The following is a 22136-nucleotide window of genomic DNA, read 5'->3' on the forward strand; positions in this document are numbered from 1 at the left end:
GCTGTAAACATGTTAACAGGTCGAAACCAGTTCTATTACCATACTCGTAGGCGCAAGTCATGGAGGTGTATCTTTTTAAGGTAAACTTTGTGAAATATTCGCGATATTATTCGTGGGGGTGTGTCGACCAAAATATTTTTTTAAACATTTTTAGTTTCTCGCCTCATAAGCTATAGAGCGAACTCTGACTTTGTTCACACTTATGACAGAGTCAAAACGAGACAGAGGTATATCTCCCACATAAATCAGTCTCGTTTTAACTCAATCTTAAGCCTAAGCATAAAATGCGCTCGTTCCCACTAGTTCAACTGATTACTATGTCACTCGAACCTTTACGACGAATTGATTGACACCTCATTCATCAAAATAGGCCCAGTAGTTTAGGCGCTACGGTGGAACACACAGAGTCTGGATACATACATACATACATACATAGACTGCTAAAATCATAACCCTTCCTTCTGGCTTTGCCACAGTCGGGTAAAAAGTCTCTTCGTCAAAGTTATAATGTTATGGTACTGGAAAGTTCGACGCTCAGTAGGCCTTATTATTTTCACCTGATGTTATTGAATTTATCACAACTCAACCTGTTATCGTAATTTGCATACCTGCAAGATTCCAGCTAGACTTAATAAACTCTCAGTGTTTTATTAAGCGAGTGTTTACTTGAGGGTGTGTGTGTTAAGTCGTGTTTATAAATATTACGAAATATGGGTGAGTTAAAAGTAAGTACAATTTTTTGTACCTAATATATTTTTTAGGAATCACTGGCCAAGCAAATTGGAACACATGATAATGATTGCGTTAGCCAAAAATCTCTTCTCTCTTCATCTTCAAAGTTAAAACGTTCTCAATTTTTTTTTAAATATTACGAAGTAGGTAGATAGGTAAGTACCTACTTAACCCATAAAGATAAGAAAGTAATTATACTTTATGAGTACCTACGTAGGTTCACCTACTATCTATTTCTTCGTAAAAAAACCTCTGATATGATTATTAAACATATTTTGGTCTACGATTCAAGAATATTCTTAGGAGATAACAAAATAAACACTTGGTAATACTAAGTAGTTTTATCTAATTCGCTCTTGCGAATTGGATAAAACGTGAGAGAGGTAGGTCAACTCTACGATGTGAGAGAAATCCGACCTACTCAACCTAGGTAGGAACGTACCTAAGATAAGATTTGCGTAGATACGAAACTCTCATTGTATTTGTGCTATCAAGTGTCAAGATTGTTTGTGAACGGAAATACATTTTAATTTTATTAATATTTATAATAATATTATTTATGTAATTTATCTATTTTCTGTTCTTTTCCTATGTACCTTCTTATACCCGGCTATTGTGTGTTTTAATTCTGTGATAACTTTTCGTTGGAGACTGTTGTGGTGTGTTGCTTTGTATTTGTGTTACCTTTTATTTATTGTTAATACTGTACTGGAGACACCATATAAAATAAAAAATAAATAAAATAAATAAATATTTACTCTCATACTCGTAGTTATCTACCTACTTAACTACTTTTGTAAAATTTCAGTATCTGTCCGGCTTCGGGTCCGAGTTCGCAAGCGAAGACCCGCGGAGGCCCGGAGCGCTACCTGTCGGTCAAAACAGTCCGCAGCGGTGCGCGTATGGGTTATACGCGGAACAACTATCTGGAAGCGCCTTTACTGCTCCGAGACATGATAACAAACGCTCTTGGCTGTACAGGTTGGTTCTTAGCTTATGATAACACTTATTCTGCATTCTCGAAGTTTTTCGAACAGCAAGCGAAGAGTTGCTGAGCCCTAGCGCTTTGCCTACCAGGAAAATAAGCTCCGTACCTCAAAAGGAAAAACGGAACCCTTATAGGATCACTTTGTTGTCTGTCTGTCTGTCCGTCTGTCTGTCTGTCTGTCCGTCTGTCTGTCTGTCCGTCCGTCCGTCCGTCCGTCCATGCGGCCGTCCGTCATGTCTGTCAAGAAAACCTATACTTCCTTTGGTTTCCTTTCCTTTCCTACCAAATTTCATAATTCTAGGTCAACCTTACCGTTGATAACTATACTAAGTGGGGAATCATATGAAAACTGAAAAGGCTTTACTTGCACATTCTAAAGCTGATTTTTATTTATTTTTAAGCATAATAGTTTTTGATTTATCATGCAAAATATTTTAAAAAATACACGAGTACGGAACCCTCAGTGCGCGAGTCTGACTCGCACTTGGCCGGTTTTTTTAAATTTATAGACTAGTGCTTGGCTACAATCAGACTTGCTGTCAAGTGCATGCAGCCCTAAAATGGAGCGTGCTTGCCTAGAAGAGGCCTATTTACTCTTGACTTGAAAGTACACACATTAAAATTGTTTAGTTTTTGGCATACCTAATCGGCACAAATAAATTATTTTTAATCATCTTAAATTCTTGCCTGTCTTTTATATAAAAAAATATTAATTTCACAGGATTCGTCCATCAGTTGTCCATAAGCCTTTCAAACGATCCTATGTGGCGAAATACCTGACGCACAAATGGGACGAAGCTGAACCAGATCCCAATCAGGCAAGTATTTGATGATACCAAGGTACATTGGATCATGTACCCATAGATTTTTGAGATAGATTCGTTCACTTTCTTACATCCGAATTTTGCAGCTGAACAAAAACCTAGTAGTAACTACATATACCTATTCTGTATTTAGTACGAGTAGGTACCTGTCTGTTTGGTGGATGGATAGTACACAGATGGATAGGTATACAAAGTTTACAAGAAATTGATGGGTGTATGTGAGTATCAGCGTTGCTATTTTTTTTTGCCAAGTCGGGATTTCACTCACGAGTGCTAACTAAGCACTTATACCTGATACAGAATATCTTCTGTGTATTTTTTTTAAATTCGATTTGTAATTTGTAGTATCTATAATCTATATATTTCCAGTCTCGCTGGCTCCCCTTCGACATCCCATCATCGCAGCAGGTGGATTTCGTGGCCGGCCTGCACACGGTGTGCGGCGCGGGCGACCCTCGTGCTAGGCACGGCATCGCTATCCATGTCTACCTGTGCAATGCCTCGATGGAAAAGAGTGCATTCTATAGCAGCGATGGAGACTTTCTCATTGGTATTACTCAATTATTTTCATATTATGCAAAAATTCAAAATTCAAAATATTTTTATTCAATTAAACTTTGACAAGTACTTTTGAATCGTCAAAAGCACCTACCTTCTGGTTCGGAATACCTTTACTACCGAGAAGAACCAGCAAGAAACTCGGCGGTTGCTCTTTTCAAGGATTTGATATACAATATTCTGCCATGTATCAAAGTAATTGAAGTCCCGCGCATTGCTGGAGAGAGATGCAGGTCAAATACTTGCTCGTTTATCATTCAATTAATCTTCGATTGCCAAAGGTTCTTACTATATCAAACCAGAGATCTTTAAAATTGATTATTAATCCCATGGCAAAACTTTTTTTGCCAACAAAAAATTTTGCCAACTTAATTTAAATCGATATGCTTAAATCCTTTTCAGTCCCTCAACAAGGAGTACTGAAAATAACGACGGAATTTGGAAAAATGGAGGTTCGCCCCAACGAAATAGCTGTCATACAACTAGGAATGAGATTTTCCGTGGCTGTAGACGGACCGACTAGGTAAGAATCTCTTGTATTTGTAGCTTCATCAAATAAAAAACAGGATCGATGCAATGATCACATCCGCCGCAATCTCGGTAATGTAGCACAGAAACCACGAAGCTGCGTCGCGTCGGTAGCTACGGTGTCAACATCGCCTTCCCTGGAACTAAATCCCGAGGAAGCCCAAAGAAGCGCTGGCTGGACGTCGCGAATGCAGACTTGAGAACCAATAGACTTTGTAAATCGGGGAGACAAGTTACTCAGGACCTACCAAAGTGGGCAGCGAAATATAGAAAAGCGGACCCTACCTAAGTGGCAAAACGCTTAGTCGAAGAAGTAAAATAAAGTATACCTACGATTAAAATACTACCCCAACGACAAAATGCATTTTTTTTAGATTTTCTTTATATTAGTCTGTTTTATTTAATTCTGAAAGTCACTGTATTGATGTTTTAAATTTTCAGAGGATACATTTTGGAGGTATTCGACGGCCACTTCAAATTGCCCGACTTGGGGCCAATAGGCGCCAACGGTTTGGCCAACCCTCGAGATTTTCTGACTCCTGTTGCCTACTACGAAGACAAAGATATTCCTGGTAAATATTACGAGTATTTTAGAACAATTTAACTATCTATTACTTAATCCTACCTACCTCTGAATTACGCAGCAGTGGATCAAGTGTTTTTTGCATGGATAGGTATAGTTAAGTTTAGAGCCTCAATAGCTCAACGGTTGAGGAGCGAACTGAATTCCGAAAGGCCGGCGGTTCAAACCCCACCCGTCCCACTATTGTCGTACCCACTCCTTGCACAAACTTTACGTTTAAATGGAGGCGAAAGGGGAGTATTAGTCATGATTAGCATGGCTAATATTCTTTAAAAAAAAGACCTGAAGAGTATAGGCTACTTTTTATCCCAAGAAAACAAAAGGTTCCTGCGGGATGGCATGCCATTTTTCACTACTTTGTCGTTCAATAATAATAATTAAATAGCCACGAACCAAAGATCCACGGGATTTTTATAAAACCTAAATTCACGTGGATAAAGTCCTCTCGACTTCATCCGCGTGTATTTAGTAGGTATAATCATCTAGAAACGACTACCATGTCTTTGTGTTCAAATAAAAAGTTTCTTTCTTTCTTCTTTTCTTTCATATAGCACGCACTAGATGGTAATCCCGAACAAAAATCGTGTTTTATGAAGCTGTCAAAATTAATTTAAAATAAAATCCCCAGGGTTTAAGATCATAAGCAAGTACCAAGGCGCGCTGTTCGAGGCGGAGCAGGGCCACTCGCCGTTCGACGTGGTGGCGTGGCACGGCAACTACGTGCCCTACAAATACGATCTCAGCAACTTCATGGTCATCAACTCCGTCTCCTTCGACCATTGTGTAAGTGCGATAGGTGTAAGGTTGAAATCTATAGAGCGCACTTTGACTTTGCTTAGACTTAAGTTTTAGTCAAAACGAGACAGATTTATGCCACCGGTATAACGCTGTCTCGTTTTAACAGTGTCTTAAATCTGAGCAAAATCTCTCTATAAATCTATAAAGTGCGCTCTATAGATCTCAGCCTAAGACTTGTAGACCAGCCTTGGTGTAATTATGAAGCAGAAAAAGGAAAAGGAAAAGGAAAAACGAGAGAAAAAAAATCGGCCCAGTGCGAGTTAACCTCGCATATGAACACACAGTATTTAGAAATCTTCCTTTTCTTCCTGTAATCTTTAAGTAACTTTAAAACAATTTATCTTAAAATTATTTTTTGTACGAACAGTATTTATAAATCTTCCTTTTCTTCTTGTAATCTTTGAGTAACTTTAAAACAATTTATCTTAATTTTTTTTTTTTGAAACAATACTTGAGAACATAAACATTGGACGCTATGTTTAGACGTCTACAGTAATTTTTTTTGTATCAAATATTATACAGCAATTCTAGTGTAGAAAGAATTTACTACTTAGTTAGGAATTGCTTCGCATATATTATTTTCACTATTTTTTGCAGGATCCGTCAATTTTCACAGTCCTAACATGTGCATCGGCTAGACCCGGAACTGCGATCGCGGATTTCGTCATATTCCCACCGCGTTGGTCCGTCCAAGAAAATACTTTCAGACCCCCGTACTACCACAGTAAGTTATCTTCATTGCACACAATATTGGCTTATATTACATTAGGTACATTTTTTCCTCACATGCCATTTTTCGAGATTTCTCCTATTCGTGTTGTATGCGGAGAATCTGAGAAGTGGGGACCCACCGCATTATTATCCCATGAAAACCTCTACCATTATGTAATAAATGGAAACGGGTCTCGACTGTCAGCAATGAGAAATACCTACCTTCATCGCAACTCGCAGTGAGACTATACTGTACGATAACAAGAATATCCTTGTTTATAGGGAACTGTATGAGTGAGTTCATGGGCCTGATCTTGGGATCCTACGAAGCGAAGGAGGGCGGCTTCCTGCCCGGCGGCGCCTCGCTGCACTCCATGATGACTCCGCATGGACCCGACGATAAATGCTTTAACGCTGCCTCCAAAGGCGAACTGGTGCCGCAGAAGATTGCTGTTGGGACGCAGGTTTGTAAACAACGATCATCATCATTATCAACCAACAGACGTCCACTGCTGGACATGGGCCTCTTGTAACTTCCAAATGTCACACGCCTTCTGAATCCAGCTGTTCCCTGCGACTCGCTTTGATGCCCACCTAGTGAGGAATCTTCCAATCGAACTTTTCATCCGCTATTCCATTCTATTGTAATACCTGGGACCTCAACGCCTACCGGTTTTTCGAAATATGTGCCCTGTGCTTATAATATTCCTCCTAAATAGAGCACGCAAAACAAGTAGTCTCTAATACAGTCCAACAAGGCTCTTTTGGCACTTGAGTGAGGGCGCAGTTGTCGCTTTATGTCGACACAGCGAAGTATCAACAAGTGCACTTCTCAAGATGGCGGCCTTAGTTCCGATTTTGGCCACGCGCCGAAAGAGCCTTGGCGGACTGTATATTTTATAACCGCGCATTCTATAAACATAGATCTATACCGGCCTTGTGTAATTCATTAGTCTATGGCTTGCACAAACCGCCATATTATTAATTATTGTAATTTTAAAATTATTATTAAAAACTCGAGCCCACAATCGATTGCAAACTGAAAATCCAGTCTTGAATGTTTTCATTTATTTCAGGCTTTTATGTTCGAGTCTTCATTGAGTATGGCGATCACGAAATGGGGCGCGGAGACATGTCAGAAACTCGACGCTAAATATTACGAATGCTGGCAGAATTTACCCAAGTTATTCACTGATAAAATGAATGTTTAAAAGCTTTTATATTGTTGTTTCTATTAATAAATATTTTCAAATGCATTCTAGTTTTATTTATTGTAAGAAAATCATTTCGAATAGCCAAAACTGGCCTTAAAATAAAATGCTCCAACTCGTCTTAATAAGTTAACAAGAACTAGCGGACTTGCCTTGAGATTCGAAATTAAATTAAGTACAAAAAAATTCAGTTTCCCCAACTGACCTTAAATTTAGGCATAAATGCAAGTGAAGGTATAAAATATAAAAGGAAGGGAAGGTAGGTATATAAGCGAAGGTATTTTTGAAGACTGGGCGTATTAGGTATACTCGTACCTACTTTGATCACAAATAATAATAATTACTGTAATTAACTACATAAGTACTGTGTATAAGGACGAGGGTGCGGTCTGAGTGGGAATAGTTAATTTTCGCGTTTTGGGTTATTTATTTAAAAACTTGCAAATAATCTATCACATTAGTGTAATCAAGAAGGAAACACTTATTGATATCACTGGACCCACGCGCATACACCGACCAGTGTAGCCTTGATAGCGCAAAGATCTCGAAGCGTACTCCTGCAGCAGGCCACACTCCACCTTCTTCTTCAACATAGAACTATCCCTCGCTATCCGTATCATAAAGCATTTCATCCCTGGATCCACTGGGATCGAACTGCCCTTAACCTGCACAGCTTCTACTGTAGTATTTTGAATAGTAACAGTTGTATTACCTCCGTTAACAGTTTGAGTAACATTAACCGTTTTAGTCACAGTGGAAATTGGTTTTTCGCGTTCTGCCTCCCAAATGAAGCTTGATATAAGTTTGCAGTCGATTCGGGTTTCTTCGTATTCCCCGTTGCTTTTGCTTATACCCAATTTGCATATTTCGCCTGGAGTTCCTCTGTATTCTCGCATGTTGTTGCTTTCGTAATAATGATGGTCGTGATATCCGTGGCTGTTGGACATTCTTCCCAAATTGTACAACGCAAGACCAGTCAATAAGTTGTCGTATCTACTTCCAGAGTTCTTGTATACGTAGACATAACTTGGAGGAGTTCCGACGAAGACTGGATGCTGTTGCGACCCGTAGCTTATATGTTGTGGAGGCGAATAGTGATAATGGTTGTGCACTTCATTTCTTTGGGTATTATAGGTTGATCTATGGGTATTTCCTGAGTAACCCGTGCTTTGGGGGTATGTATGAGTATTCGAAGATCTGTGGTAACTGTTACCAGAGTAGGTATTGCCGGATAAACCGTGAGATGATGGGTAGGAATGAGTTCCACCACCCCTACTAACAGACCCGCCACCCCCACCCCTCCTAGCGAACACTAGAGTAAAATAACAAATAGCAAGAAATAAATATTGAGGCGACATTTTGCTAAAATGAGCGACAGTCAACTGCAGTCCGTGAACTCACGATATTTCCACTCCCTTTCATAGGGATCATTCACACTATGCATTAGGGGGATGGTATTTTAAAGCCTCAAGTTTCAACGATTAATCATTCAAGTGTAGATGAGTACCTACGCTAGGATAACTATATTCACTATTGTGCGAACCTGAATCTCTGAAATTAATATTAGAAGTAGAGTTGTTTTTTTTTTGTATGAACCAACAGTGTCTATAAGAATGAAGCGTATAGTGCTAAAACAATTTTTTTTAAGGATATAATTAGCCATGCTAATCATGACTAATACTCCCCTTTCCCCTCCAATTAAGCGTAAAGCTTGTGCCAGAAGTGGGTAAGACAATAGTGCAACGGGTGGGGTTTGAACCACCGACCTTTCGGAATTCAGTCGGCTCCTCAACCGTTGAGCTATCGAGGCTCTATTATACCATCACTTTAGATTTTAGGAGGCATACTCAGGGATATACCTTAATTATAATCAATTAACAATGAGGAATGCACCTTCCCTTCCAATTATTGTCGCATCAAGTTGGGTAAGCATTTGAAAGTAGCCTCTTGGAGTCGTCTAAAGAGAAACAATTGCTAACTGTACTTTTCAAATGTCAGCTGATTGTACGCGTATTTGTTAAGCATGTTGTAAATTCCAGTTACGTATGAATGCTGACAAATGTGAAAAGTCCCTAGGTAAGTATGACGTAGGTTTAGGAAGGGCGTTGTTAAGTGACAATAAACACTGTGGATCGACCATCCCTGGCGATTCGAATTGACCCAAAAACAACATTCACGCAAACTACAATTAACTTAATTAAGTTCAATTTCTTTCTAGGGTTCGTTTACCCAACAACCGGGGTGAGGCCGCTCCACACACGCACAACCCCTGAGGGTGACGTATGGGTTGCAGGGCGTTCCCCCGCCTCATGCATAGTTTGCCATCTCAACCTGTCGCGTACTACATATAAAAGTAGATTTCCGTCAAAATTGATGGATAATCGGGTAATGTAATAAAACGGTTATTAAGATAGTTTTAATTATATTAGGTAATAATTATAATTAATTATTCAGAGCTTAAAATTACCTTCGATTAATGCATAAACAAAAAATACCTTCGGTCAGTCAGTCATTTTGACATTCATTTTTTTACATTACTGTGACTTATTGAATAATAAATAATAATTAAAATGGAATCACAATAAGTTTTCATCGGATGACGTTTTCTCATTAAAATAATAAAAAAACACATTTATTTCGGAATTTCTTTTCCAGCAAAAATATTTTTCAATCATAAAAGAAATATTTTTCTTGCAAAATGCTTCGCTAGTTTCTTAAAATTTTTGGCGTGACCTATAAACGCTGCGTCATGAAAGTATAATAATATTATTATGGAAGTGTCTAGACAGATTTGATTTAAAAAATTATATTGCCATATCAGTGAAGTTATTCTATTAAAAATTGAGCCTTAACTGTTTGTGTTAAGGAACAAATTTTAAAAGCTAATAAAAAACTTGTGGCTGGATAATAAAATTTGTTCCTTAATAAAAACTAATAAGGATCAATTTTTAATGACTGTGTAAATTACACTTCTGATCAAAATACTTTTTTTAAATCTGGACATTATTGGCTCAAAATTGGGAAAGACTGACTATCATAAAATCAGCCAATCACCAAGTTTAATACAGAGAGCATGGATGTAAAACTGGAATAACTACGTAATATAGTGTAAGGCCAACAAGACGAGATAAAATACGTTAACAATTTTCTTCGTTTCGGTCTGGTTTTTAATTCGGCGGAATTCTGACGTTTCTTAATGTTACTAGAGATTTTTTTTCTCTCGTCTGGCTTTACACTGATTAGCCAATGTCAAGTTTGTAGTTATTTACAAGTTAAGGAAACTATATGTATAAGTATGGACTTCGGCACAGAGCAGGCGCTCGCCGACATACACGCGGCACCCCTTTAGAGCGCTTCCCAGTCAGTTCCACCACCAATAAACACCAGCAGAACACAAAAAGCGGCCACTTCTAACAAAAAACACTCCAAAAAGTCACAACACGCGCGCCAGCAAACGCCACCACAGACGAAGTCCTACTAGAGATAAAACATTTCAAACAAAATAAGTTGTCAGTTTTAGACTATTTTTGTGATGGGATCTATCACAAAAACTAAACTACTTGACTGTTTTTTTTTTATTGACAGGGATTTCAGGTAATTTGGAGTAAAATGGAACGGCAGGTGGGAGGCTTCGGGCGTGGCTAGTTACCACCTACCGGCAAAGCCGGCCGCCAAGCGATTTAGCGTTCCTGTATGGTGACGTGTAGAAACCCAAGGGGTATGGGTTTAATAAAAAACTGCTATACCCCTTCCAGGTTAGCCCGCTTCCATCTTAGACTGCATCATCACTTACCACCAGGTGAGAGTGCAGTCAAGGACTAACTTGTATCTGAATAAAAATAAAAAAGTTGGTGGTAACCCTGTTTTTCATGCAAAAAAACTCCCACAATTTACAAAAATGACAGCATCAGAATTCCACTAAATTAAAAATCAGAATAATAACTGTTACTAAATTAAATGCGAAAGCGAGCGATCAGTATCTCGGTCCTTATCCCTCATACGCAATAATATTATCAGTTTGTTAACATTCTTATCTCGTCTCGTTGGCCTTACTATACAATGGATTATGGAAAGAATGTATGTATAAAATGTAACAAAAGAAACATTATGTTGCTTCTTATATAGAAAAAGCAGTATTTTTGCCTTGCATACTCGTAATCTCCTAGAGATTCTTGAGCACTGGAAACTTAAACATTGGCCCCTGATCAGTATATATTATTTCAACTTCAGGAACTAATTCTATTAGATTTCTATATCTTATCATTTTACATGAAAAAAGGCTAAACACCTACGAAACACATAATTATTTAGATTAAGGTAAACACAATACTCAAATTCCAAAAATGCTTTAACTTTTAACAAACCGATTGGGTTTTTTTTTTCAGTTTGTTTCGAACGAATTGGATTGTTTAAAATTTAAGAAAATTAAAAACGTCAAAAGAACTTTGAGTTTTGTGTTTGCCATTTTGTATGGGATTACGTAACTCATCTAACTTCTCTCCATGGATAGAGTATCACTACCCATATTATAAATGCGAAAGTGTTTGTTTGTTGTTTTATTTGTTTGTCCTTCAATCACATCGCAACGGGGCAACGGATAAACATGATTTTTACATAGGCAATGGACATAGTTAAAGAACAAGAGTGCCACAAGCTACTTTATAACCCAGAAAATCAAAAAGTCCCCACATGATTTTTAAAAACCTAAATCCAGACGAAGTGGGGGGGTTAGCTAGAAATATATAAAATGTCAGAATTCCACCAAATAAAAAATTAAAAAAAAAACAAGTTTTATTTTAATCGGTTTAAATTTTTATCTTATACCTACCGAACAGAGGCCATAGTTAAGTTCGATGTAGTATAGTATATAATATTGTAGATAACGGGTGCATACCACGATTAATTTGTACTTCATCTCTCGCAGCATTGCGGCCCCGTCGCGTCGTCACCACGCCTCATACAACCGATTCGAAATATCCACAAATCAAAATCGACAAATTAATCGTGGTATGTGTTATCTACAATATAACATGTCGTTAAACCACGAAATAAGTTTGAAATCATTAAAACTTTGGGCTTGTTTCACCACCTGCAGATAAAATGGTTTGAAATTTTTTGAATGGTACCTGGTATACCCACAACCGCCATTGGACTAGTTTCGGCGGCCATGGTTAAAACCATAGAAAGAATGAAGCTTTAATAATTACTAAATGCTTTATTTTTCTACGATTTTAGATCAAATAACTCAGGATGTCACTTACGACATTTCATTCACTAAAGAGTCTATCATCAATTGACAAATGTTTTATCACTGGCTGCCGAAACGAGGTTTTTTCCAAAATGGCGGACTTGTAACCAATAAATTTGACGTTATGACAATTTTTGTATTGGGAATCTGTGAAAATATTTAGATCCATTAGATAAAGTTTATCTGGCGGTTCTGAAACAGGCCCTTGGTACAGTATTGTGCTAGGGCTCCGGTGCGGACCCGGGGTCCGAGGCCTATCCGTGATTGACGTTGACGCCGGACTCCAGCTCCGAGGCCGGCGTCTCAGGCTCTTCATCATTATAGATGTTTTCAGCCATTTGCCACACCTGCAAATAAAATGAACTTGGTCAAATAAAAAAACTCTGTTAAAAAGCTGTTGTTCTTTTGTTTAAAGTCTTAACGTCAAGCAATAAGGTCAGTAATTCATTGGTGTAGATTCGGTTTTAGTAGGCGTTAGGCGTCGGCGCTTTTCCGACTTCGGCAAACGAATTTTGCTGATGTGACTTATAAAAGTGGTCAGTGGTGGGTCTTATTGGTTTGGAATTTCTAAATTTCTGGTCTAGTCTGGTGGTAGGCTTCGGCCGTGGCTAGTTACCACCCGGTAAAGCCGTGTCGTCAAGCAATTTAGAAGCTTTGTAGAAACCAAAGAAGCATGGGTTTAATAAAAACTGCCATACCCCTTCCAGGTTAGCCCGCTTCCATCTTAGACTGCATCATTACTTACCACCAGGTGAGATTGCAGTCAAAGGCTAACTTGTATCTGAATTTTAAAAAAGTACTGTACCACAAAAACTTCAGACGAAGTTTAACCAAACGCTAAACCCATTCAGCCATACAAGCGCACTTGTAGTAAACCTTGATTAGGTTTCTGTGATGAGTACCTGCATGATGTTGTCCTCTGAGACGGAGCAGATGACCCAGGGTTCATTGGGGTTCCAGGAAAAGTCTGATATCTTGGCGGTGTGACCTCCGTGGATGAACAGTAGTTCTGGAGGACCATCCTCCGCGTCCTCTGCTGTCTGTTCCTCGCCGATCTTCGACAGGTCCCATACATGTAACCTGCGATAATACAAGTGTAAATTAAAAATTTATAACACCCCCAACAAGTGAAGGTTACAGTAACTAGAAAAGAGCTGATAACTTTCAAACGGCTGAACCGATTTTCTTGGATTATAGCTAAGAACACTCTCGATCAAGCGACCTTTCAAACAAAAAAAACTAAATTAAAATCGGTTCATTCGTTTAGGCGCTACGATGCCACAGACAGATACACAGATACACACGTCAAACTTATAACACCCCTCTTTTTGGGTCGGGGGTTAAAAAACAAAGTAAAGGTACGCGCCAGGTCGGCTCAGAGCGCTAGTCAGTTTGTTTATGTATTGAAGACAACACAGCAAGTAGTCGCACGGTATCCCTTAGAATGCTTCGGCAACTTTCGGGATGCCGAGGCAGTCCTTGGAATGCCTCCAATGTGTCCATGCTGCCAGTGGCAGGCCCTAATTTATTGAGTCTGGCACTCACTGAGAGAGTTGTCGAAATTGGCACAAAATAGTCTAATCCATACTTAATATTATAAATGCGAAAGTGTGTCTGTCTGTCTGTTAGCTTTTCACGGCCCAACATTTTAATGGATTTTGATGGAATTTCGTATAGAGGTAGTTTACTTACATCCCGGGGAAGGGCATAGGCTAAGGATATAATCGGAATTTATTTCGGAAAATCAAAGAGTTACCACGGGATTTTTAAAAAACCAAATCCACGCGGACAAAGCCGCGGGCATCATCTAATTCGGAAAAATTAAAACATACCGTCTGTCGGTCCCGCTGCTCGCCAGGATGGTTTCATTGTGCGGCGACCACTGCACCTGGAAGATCTCGTCTTTGTGCGATTCGAACGAGTGCAGCTTCAGCTTCAAGTTGCGAAGGTCCCACAGCGCTACCTGACAAATTAATATTTTTTTTTTTTTTTTAATTTATTATCAAAACAAAATACATACAAATAAAAGCTTAAACCGAAAAAACCAGAGGTTTGTCCTCGGTGTCTAGCTGCAACGAAGGTACCTATTAACTAATGGCTTAAAGAAATAATCTACAGTAGGTATATAACGCGAAGAATCACGTAAGTATGTAACATATTGTAATCGTGAGTAGGTTTATTAAAAAGGTTTATTAGGTCAATAGGATTAGCACTAATATAAATAATTATAATATAATCTACATAGACATAAAAGACTCAGCCATCAAACTTTGCTAAAAAAATATTCTTTTAATTTATACTTAATGTTTTTAATATCTATTTTTTTAATCAGCGTTGGAGGTAGTTCATTTACGAATCGCGGAACCAAGTACGCGGTGGTTCGCTCGCCGTAAGTATTAGCGCATTTGCAGTGCAACTAAGCAAGCCGTGACAGCCTAGTGGTTAAGACGTCCGCCTCCTATTCAGGAGGGCCGGGGTTCGTTCCCGGCCACGCACCTCTAACTATTCGGAGTTATGCACGTTTTAAGCAATTAAATAACACTTGCTTTCACCGTTTAAGCAAGTAAAAATATCGTGAGGAAACCTGCATGCCTGAGAGTTCTTCATAATGTTCTTAAAGGTGTGTGAAGTCTGCCAATCTACACTTGACCAGTGTGGTGGCAGGCCTAACCAATTGTAGTGATTTTTTTTAATTTATAGAGTAATGCTTGTTTGCAATCTGACATGCTGGGCAGTGATGATGTAACCTAAGAAGGAGTGTGCTTGCCTAGGAGACACCCATATAAAAAAAAATTGCCAAGTTTCTCACGTTGACTAATATTCCCCTTTCCTCTCCAACTAAGCGTAAAGCTTGTGCTAGGAGTGTACGACAATAGTGCAACGGATAGGGTTTGAACCGCCGACCTTTCGGATTTCAGTGCGCTCCTTTAACCGTTGAGCTATCGAGGCTTAAGTGGAAGGGAAAACTGATGCTGTTCCATATCCTAGTAGAGTAGTACCTACCGTCTTGTCAGCACTGCCGGTGGCCAGGATGAACTCAGAATAAGGGTTGAAGCTGAGACAGTTAACCTCCGCCGTGTGCGCGTCCACTGTATGCGACGGCTTCGACGTGTTGTTACACCTGCACACACACACACAAACCTTTGTTACATTCATCATCATAATATCAGCCTATGGAAAAGGTATTTTTTTTTCTTTTTTATTCCAATACAAGTTAGCCCTTGACTGCGATCTCACTTGATAGTAAGTGATGATGAAGTCTAACGGGGTAACTGACTAACTTGGAAAGGCATCTTACCGGAATGCTAAATCGCTTGGCGGCACTTTGCCGGCAGAGTAGTAACAAGCCACGACCTTAGCCTTCTAGCAGACCAGAGACAAATTAAAAATTGTAAATTCCAAAATTGCCTCTGCCGGGAGTCGAATCTGGGAACTCCCACTTATAAGACCACAACACTCAGCACTGCGCCACGGAGGTCGTCAGAACTTTCATAATAGATTCACTAACATAAATGTTACTTTATTACGTTAAAACATTGAAAAATAATTGTCGTTTACGCCTTGTGACGTCATTAATCGCCTTCCGTACAGAGTGACGTTAATTAATTATGTTAAAAATAACGAAAAATCTATTTTTTTTAAATTATTCTCTTTAATAATTAATTCTAGCCCCATAAACTACAACTACGCTATTCAAAACATCACAATCATTTTATTACTACAGTCAGAGACCCTATCGTTACTACAACATTAGAATATTATAATTCCAGTTTTCATTTCAGTTTCGAATTGTAAAACTATAGTTTTTTTTTAGTTTAGTGTTGTAGATATTTAAGAGGAATGTGGAAAATCCCCATAAACTCAGTCATCAGAGTCAGAGTTTCAGGATGTCAAGTGGAATCTGGAAGAATATAAAAAAACTCACCTAGTGTCCCAAATCATCAGTTTCTGGTCATCAGCCACTGATCCGAAGAGTGACTCGTGCAGTAAGTGCCACGCTACGTCCTCGACCACCGCAGTGTGTCCCGTGAACACAGACTTGGCTTCAATCACGCGGCCCTCCTTAGGGGTTGCATTTATGTCCCACAGGCAGATTGTGTGGTCATCACTGTAGGAAAAAACCGGTCAAGTGCGAGTCGGATTCACACACGAAGGGTCCGTACCATCGTAAAAAAATATAACACTATTATACGCAAAACTGCAAGTTGATTACGGATAGCTCCATCTAAGATGTGAATTAGTAAACTAATTACTTCCTTTACTTGTGCTATAAGACATTGCTATCTGCCAAATTTCATGATTCTAGGTCAATGGAAAGCACCCTATAGATTTTGATTCCTTGTATTGACAGACATGACAGCCAGACAACGAAGTGATCCTATAAGGGTTCCTTTTGAAGTAGGAACCCTAAAGACAGGTATGTTGCATTATCAAGACTGCTCGATAATGCAACATACCTGTTTTTAGGGTTCCTACTCTAGGGTGACGACTGCGTCAGCCTAGTCAGTCAGCTTTTCAGATAATAGATTTAGATATATTGGTTCCACATCTTACCTAGCTGAGAGAAGATAGCCATTCATATTAGGGTTCCATGATAAGCCATAGCCTTCTTTTTGGTGGCCACGCAATCTGCAACAATATACACCAAAAGGGATAAAGTAAAAGTACAAGTGTAAATTAAAAATTTATGACACCCCCCCACAAGGGGACAGCAATACATTTAGACTTTTTTTACAATTTTAGTTTAGTTTAGATATTGTGTATGTCGCAGGTATATTGTCAAAGCCTTGACATTACAATCTCACTAGTGATATTATAATTAAACGGTAGATTGTCATTTCTTGCAATTTAACATAAGATTTTAGTGTCATTATAATGACAATATACCTGCAACATGTACAACAGAATTAGTCAGAGTTATTTTTACCTGAGATCAGGAGTGCATTCACCAGATGGTTCAGGTTTGGAGGGATGCTTAGTGTAGTCAAACACCAGAACATCGGAGGAGGGAGTCTTAGTAGCGATGACGCATGGGTTTTGTGGCATGTAGCGCGCACGGTTCACTTCACCTTCATGATTTATTTTAATCTCTATGTCTATTTTGCCAGAGACAGAGCCGAAACCACCAAATTCTAAAACACACAAATAATGATAAATAAATAGGGGTTTATTACTGAAGATATACAATCACAATGTTTCAATTACAATTTAAGGCTGAGACCTATAGAACTTACTTGGACTCGGCTGACTTTTAGTTGAAACAAGACAGATTTAAGCCAGCGATATTCTGTCACATTTTAACAGTCTTAAGTCTGATCAAAGGCAAAGTGCACTATATACATCTATGGATCTAGTAGAGTAGGCACTAGATACTAGATTCATAATATTATGAGAGCCTGCACAGATGACAGATGATTGCCAGCAGAGACAAAAATCAGCAAAGAACTGCATGGCATAAAACTTAACATACAAAACCATCATACAAGACAACGGCTTATATGCATTAGCTAGTTAGATTTATATATAGAGTACATACCACCCTTATCATTATCATAGTGGCTCGCATCAAACTGTGCATCTTCATTTGGAAGCTGAACACTTGCAATTAATAGGTGATTTTGTTCATCAGATGTGTGTGTGCCCAAAATAAGTCTGCAAAATATAACAAAACACATCAAGACATTAAATTTGCAAAAGATTCTTTCGAGATTGTTTTAAAATAGAACAGAAACTTATTTTAATCAAATAAACCTTGAATGTTTTGAATAGTCAAATGAATCTAGCATTAGATAGGAATACCTTCCCTACCAAGATCAGCAAGGCCCATTGCATAAAATGTAAATTATTACATTTATATTTGTCACAATTCATGCTATAGTTCAAGACAAAGGCTGTATGTAGCACATGACAGTCTTACAAAGGCTTGAACTTTGAATGTATCTTTTTCCGTTACCTGTGAACAGAATAGTCTTTTCCTTCAGGCCTAGTGACATCTGGGAGCCACTGGGCGGTCAAAGAAGGCCATTCCAGTGCGTGTGTCATGACCAGGTCATACAAGAATGGGGTGTTCTTCTTCCATATTTTGTACTCCTCGTTAATGACCCTCTCTTCAACCGCATCATCGAACGTTTCTAAGGCAATAAACGACACAAATAAAACATGTAAAACCAGACAAATCTCTTCTGATAACCAAAAAAATCAAAAACGAGCCCGTCAAACACCAGTCCAATAAAGCTTAATTCTTCACTGGAAATTAACAAATATCTTTACCTCCGTCTCCTTTATCACCCATATCAACGTTATTTGCGAACTTTATTTCGCAATTTTAAAGCGAATTTATTAAAATAATCCAACCGGCCCCGTAAAGGCGCCAAACAATTCTTTTCTAGCGTTATTTAAGTATTGCCAGATAAAAAATATCCCATCATAAGCATTATTATAAACACCTGACCGATCCGATTGCAATCCGATCCTTTATGGCTGGTCGGATTTAATGATTTAAAGCATTAACAACACACGAAAATGCTGGACATTAGACAGGGCTCACATAGCACAGCATAGCTCTTTTCCATAAATGAAATATATAATTAAGTGGCAATAATACTATTATATTCAGTATTTCTTTTTAAGCAAATTTCCTGGTTCACATCAAGATCGGATTTGAATCGAGTGCAGTGCGCAATCATTCTGTTGTCATCTATAGACAATATAGAAGCATGTTTTAATCTGTACTACAACTTGGCAGCACTGGTTACCTTGTCAGTTTTGTCACAAGAAAAAGCTGTCAAATTGCCAATATGGCTGAAGCAGCATTAGCACGACGAGAAGCTCGTAGAAGAAAAATATTGGAGAATTCACACAACAGACTGCAATTAATTGCTGGAAAAAGTGATAATGAAATATGTAAAGGTATTTATTTTTTCCATCTGTTCCATTCATTCATTTAGCCTTCACAAATAAACCACTTAATAATGATTACCATCACACTTTTCAGAATCTTCTATTATCACTCAGATACCTAGCGAAACCACTGACAATTCCGTTCCAAAAGAGAGCAGCAGTACCAGCAAGTGTTTGCTTAACAATGGTGTGATAAATGCTGGCGAAGATTTGTTTGGTTCTCTGCCAATAAACCATGAAAGTTTCGCGTTAGGTGATGGGGATGTCACAATACGAAGCCATGACACGGCAGCTTTGTTACCTCCAAGTTCTACGACATCCACGCCTGATCCAGTTCAAGTTGCACCTTCACTCTGGGAGACTATTACTAATTTGAAATACGACATAGTGTTGTTGTCAATGTTCATCCAGCTCTTACATGGTTTTTCTCTTATAACATTTGAGGGAATGTACTTTTTTCTACCCCTTATCTCATATGTAGCAACAAAATACTTTTGGTCCCCAAAGCAACACAATAATTCAAATATTGCTAATGCACTTTTATTATTAAATGGAATGTCTGCCAGAAAGGCACAGAACATTATGTCCATTATACAATGTGTAAGTACATTTTCTCAGGATGTGTGCATCTTTCTGTTCACAACTGTAAGCTTAGACCAAAAGGGGCGTTATAATTTAACCATTTCTATAAGTTATTAAATGATCTTTCATATTAAGCCTGAGCGAGGACATAAGCCACAACGCTCAGAGGCTTATCAAGAGTTTTGATCTTTAAATAACCCAACTGCAATATTAATTTGATCGGGGCGCAATTGCTATTGCAACCACTCAATCAAAATAGCGACCCAAACACAAAAGTATTAATAGTCGTTGAGTCTCGAGTCGGAGCGAGACTGCTTAAAAACCGTCAAGCAGCCGTATTTATACAAATCGATTCAAGATGGCTGCTCGGAAGAGATCGTGTGACGTCGAATGAGTCAAATATCTGTTTTATTATTTTAAATTTTAAATAGTTTTTTTGAAAAAGCTAACAGTCGGCCATCCAAATTGGGTCGTTCGACCTCGAGCGACGAAAATAAATATTAGGCCAGGTTGTCCAGAATACTAATAGGGGCACGGCTGTTCGTAATACTACGGGACCAGGGTTGTCCCGACATATTTTATTCTAGGACCAGGGTTGTCCCTTAAAGGGTGTTGAATGAGTGGACCAGGATTGTCCCAACACATTTTACTCTAGGACCAGGGTTGTCCCTTAAAGGGTGTTGAATGAGTGGACCAGGGTTGTCCCTTAAAGGGCTGTTGAATGAATGGACCAGGGTTGTCCCATAACTTCGAATTATATTCATTTGTGAACTATATTTTGTATGCTTAAGTGGATTTTTGCGTTAATTCCATCCCACTTTCTGAACTGTAAGCTTAGACCAAAAGGGGCGTTATAATTTAACCATTTCTATAAGTTATTAAATGATCTTTCATATTAAGCCTGAGCGAGGACATAAGCCACAACGCTCAGAGGCTTATCAAGAGTTTTGATCTTTAAATAACCCAACTGCAATATTAATTTGATCGGGGCGCAATTGCTATTGCAACCACTCAATCAAAATAGCGACCCAAACACAAAAGTATTAATAGTCGTTGAGTCTCGAGTCGGAGCGAGACTGCTTAAAAACCGTCAAGCAGCCGTATTTATACAAATCGATTCAAGATGGCTGCTCGGAAGAGATCGTGTGACGTCGAATGAGTCAAATATCTGTTTTATTATTTTAAATTTTAAATAGTTTTTTTGAAAAAGCTAACACAACTATTTGTATACAGTCCCTTTTGCTGACTATAAAAGCCAATCTTTTGTAGTTTTTGTTGTTTATATGCATATTAAGGGGCATTTCGATGACTGAGCAGTTTCTATGTTAGCATGCTAGGGTTATTGGGAATGTATGTTTGATTGCTTGTGCCTTTAATACATAAGTGAGATGTGACAAGTGTGAGTTTTAGTCACATATTGCCATTCTAGTTTTAAATTTGTAAGTTTTGTACATAGTGAAATAGATAATTTTTGTATCAAATTCTATTTGTATGCAGTCAACATAATTCTCTTTAGTATGGTAATAAGTGCTGTGATCTAGTGTTTTCCATTAAAAAAAATTAAAGCAATTCAATTTCCGCTATGCATTTACTTATTGATGAAATTTTTGTCACAACCTAACTTATATTTTTAACTGTATATAACTTTATAACTGTATAGGATCTTGATTTTAAATTTTTACACATTACATTGACTTTATTACTTTATTGAATATAGCAGCTAGAATTCCGTTTATACTTTTTTGAGCTAGGTATCTACTAAGATTATGAATCTATATAGGTCCACACTCCCAAACTCCCATTTAAAAAAAAACAGAATCCTGCTAATGGTCATTCTGCACAGACTGCACTGTCTAAAAATAAGCACAATGCAAAATGGTTCAACTTTTGCAAAATTAAGCAGGAGTGTGGAAGGGATACAGGTTCACTCTTACTGGATATTCAGCTGCTGTAGGGCTAATGATATACTGCAGTTTAAAATAACATGTATGGAATGTGTATATCATGGCAGTCTGTGACTGAAAGTGTTATGAGAGATTTGTAACCATTGGCATCATAATCTTTGTATTAGCTTCATATTTAGCCAACTTCTTTAACTCTTTATTGTAACACACTTGTTATGTTTTCAAAACTTGTACATTTATAAGGGTGTTTTTTTTTGTAGACATGCTGAAATAGGAGACAAGATGGCCTATTTAAATATTTGGTATATTAGGTATGTCTTGTTATAAATGTCAATGGTAGAACCATAGTGATTCAATAACATTTTTCTCAAAACAAAGATTTTGAGATAAAGGTGCAAAAAAGGATAATTCTTCCATACCACCAGGATCGAAGTGCTATTTAGTAACATTTTTCTTGAGAAATCCCAATTTATCACTAGAATAATAATGTAAATGCAATTACCTTATTTTCTCAAAAAGTTAAAAATGTCGGTTGGATGATCACTATGGTTCTACCATAGCTTATGTAA

General features: G+C 38.1%; 3 protein-coding genes and 1 long non-coding RNA gene across 5 annotated transcripts; 3 read left to right on the forward strand and 1 right to left on the reverse strand.

The window, feature by feature from the left end:
* The first annotated feature begins 519 nt into the window (after nt 1-519).
* Nucleotides 520-6978, forward strand: LOC123873886 (homogentisate 1,2-dioxygenase). The gene is made up of 10 exons (XM_045918982.1): nt 520-725; nt 1541-1713; nt 2442-2538; nt 2914-3094; nt 3505-3625; nt 4072-4202; nt 4842-4996; nt 5609-5735; nt 6005-6186; nt 6799-6978. The coding sequence occupies exons 1-10, from the start codon at nt 711-713 to the stop codon at nt 6931-6933; spliced, it is 1317 nt and encodes a 438-aa protein (XP_045774938.1). The 5' UTR covers nt 520-710; the 3' UTR covers nt 6934-6978.
* Nucleotides 6979-10499: 3521 nt separating this feature from the next.
* Nucleotides 10500-11598, forward strand: LOC123873903. The gene is made up of 2 exons (XR_006797794.1): nt 10500-10554; nt 10782-11598. It is a non-coding gene; the product is annotated as an uncharacterized LOC123873903 (long non-coding RNA).
* A 154-nt stretch (nt 11599-11752) lies between these two features.
* On the reverse strand, nt 11753-18598 carry LOC123873887 (chromatin assembly factor 1 p55 subunit). The gene is made up of 10 exons (XM_045918983.1): nt 18452-18598; nt 18135-18312; nt 17718-17833; nt 17109-17313; nt 16736-16810; nt 16107-16289; nt 15185-15302; nt 14014-14144; nt 13084-13261; nt 11753-12528 (listed from the first exon to the last, which is right to left on the reverse strand). The coding sequence occupies exons 1-10, from the start codon at nt 18471-18473 to the stop codon at nt 12436-12438; spliced, it is 1299 nt and encodes a 432-aa protein (XP_045774939.1). The 5' UTR covers nt 18474-18598; the 3' UTR covers nt 11753-12435.
* Nucleotides 18599-18946: 348 nt separating this feature from the next.
* LOC123873892 lies at nt 18947-21666 on the forward strand. Of its 2 annotated transcripts, none has more exons than XM_045918991.1 (3): nt 18947-19090; nt 19176-19719; nt 20878-21666. In XM_045918991.1, exons 1-3 carry the CDS (start codon nt 18979-18981, stop codon nt 20930-20932), a joined length of 711 nt encoding a protein of 236 aa, XP_045774947.1. In that variant the 5' UTR covers nt 18947-18978; the 3' UTR covers nt 20933-21666. The 2 variants fall into 2 exon arrangements, with proteins under 2 accessions (XP_045774947.1, XP_045774946.1); XM_045918990.1 differs by having other exon boundaries at nt 18948-19090; nt 19176-19724; nt 20883-21666.
* Nucleotides 21667-22136: the final 470 nt, after the last annotated feature.

This window comes from Maniola jurtina, chromosome 17 (genome assembly GCF_905333055.1).
Source record: "Maniola jurtina chromosome 17, ilManJurt1.1, whole genome shotgun sequence".
Classification (NCBI taxonomy): domain Eukaryota; kingdom Metazoa; phylum Arthropoda; class Insecta; order Lepidoptera; family Nymphalidae; genus Maniola; species Maniola jurtina.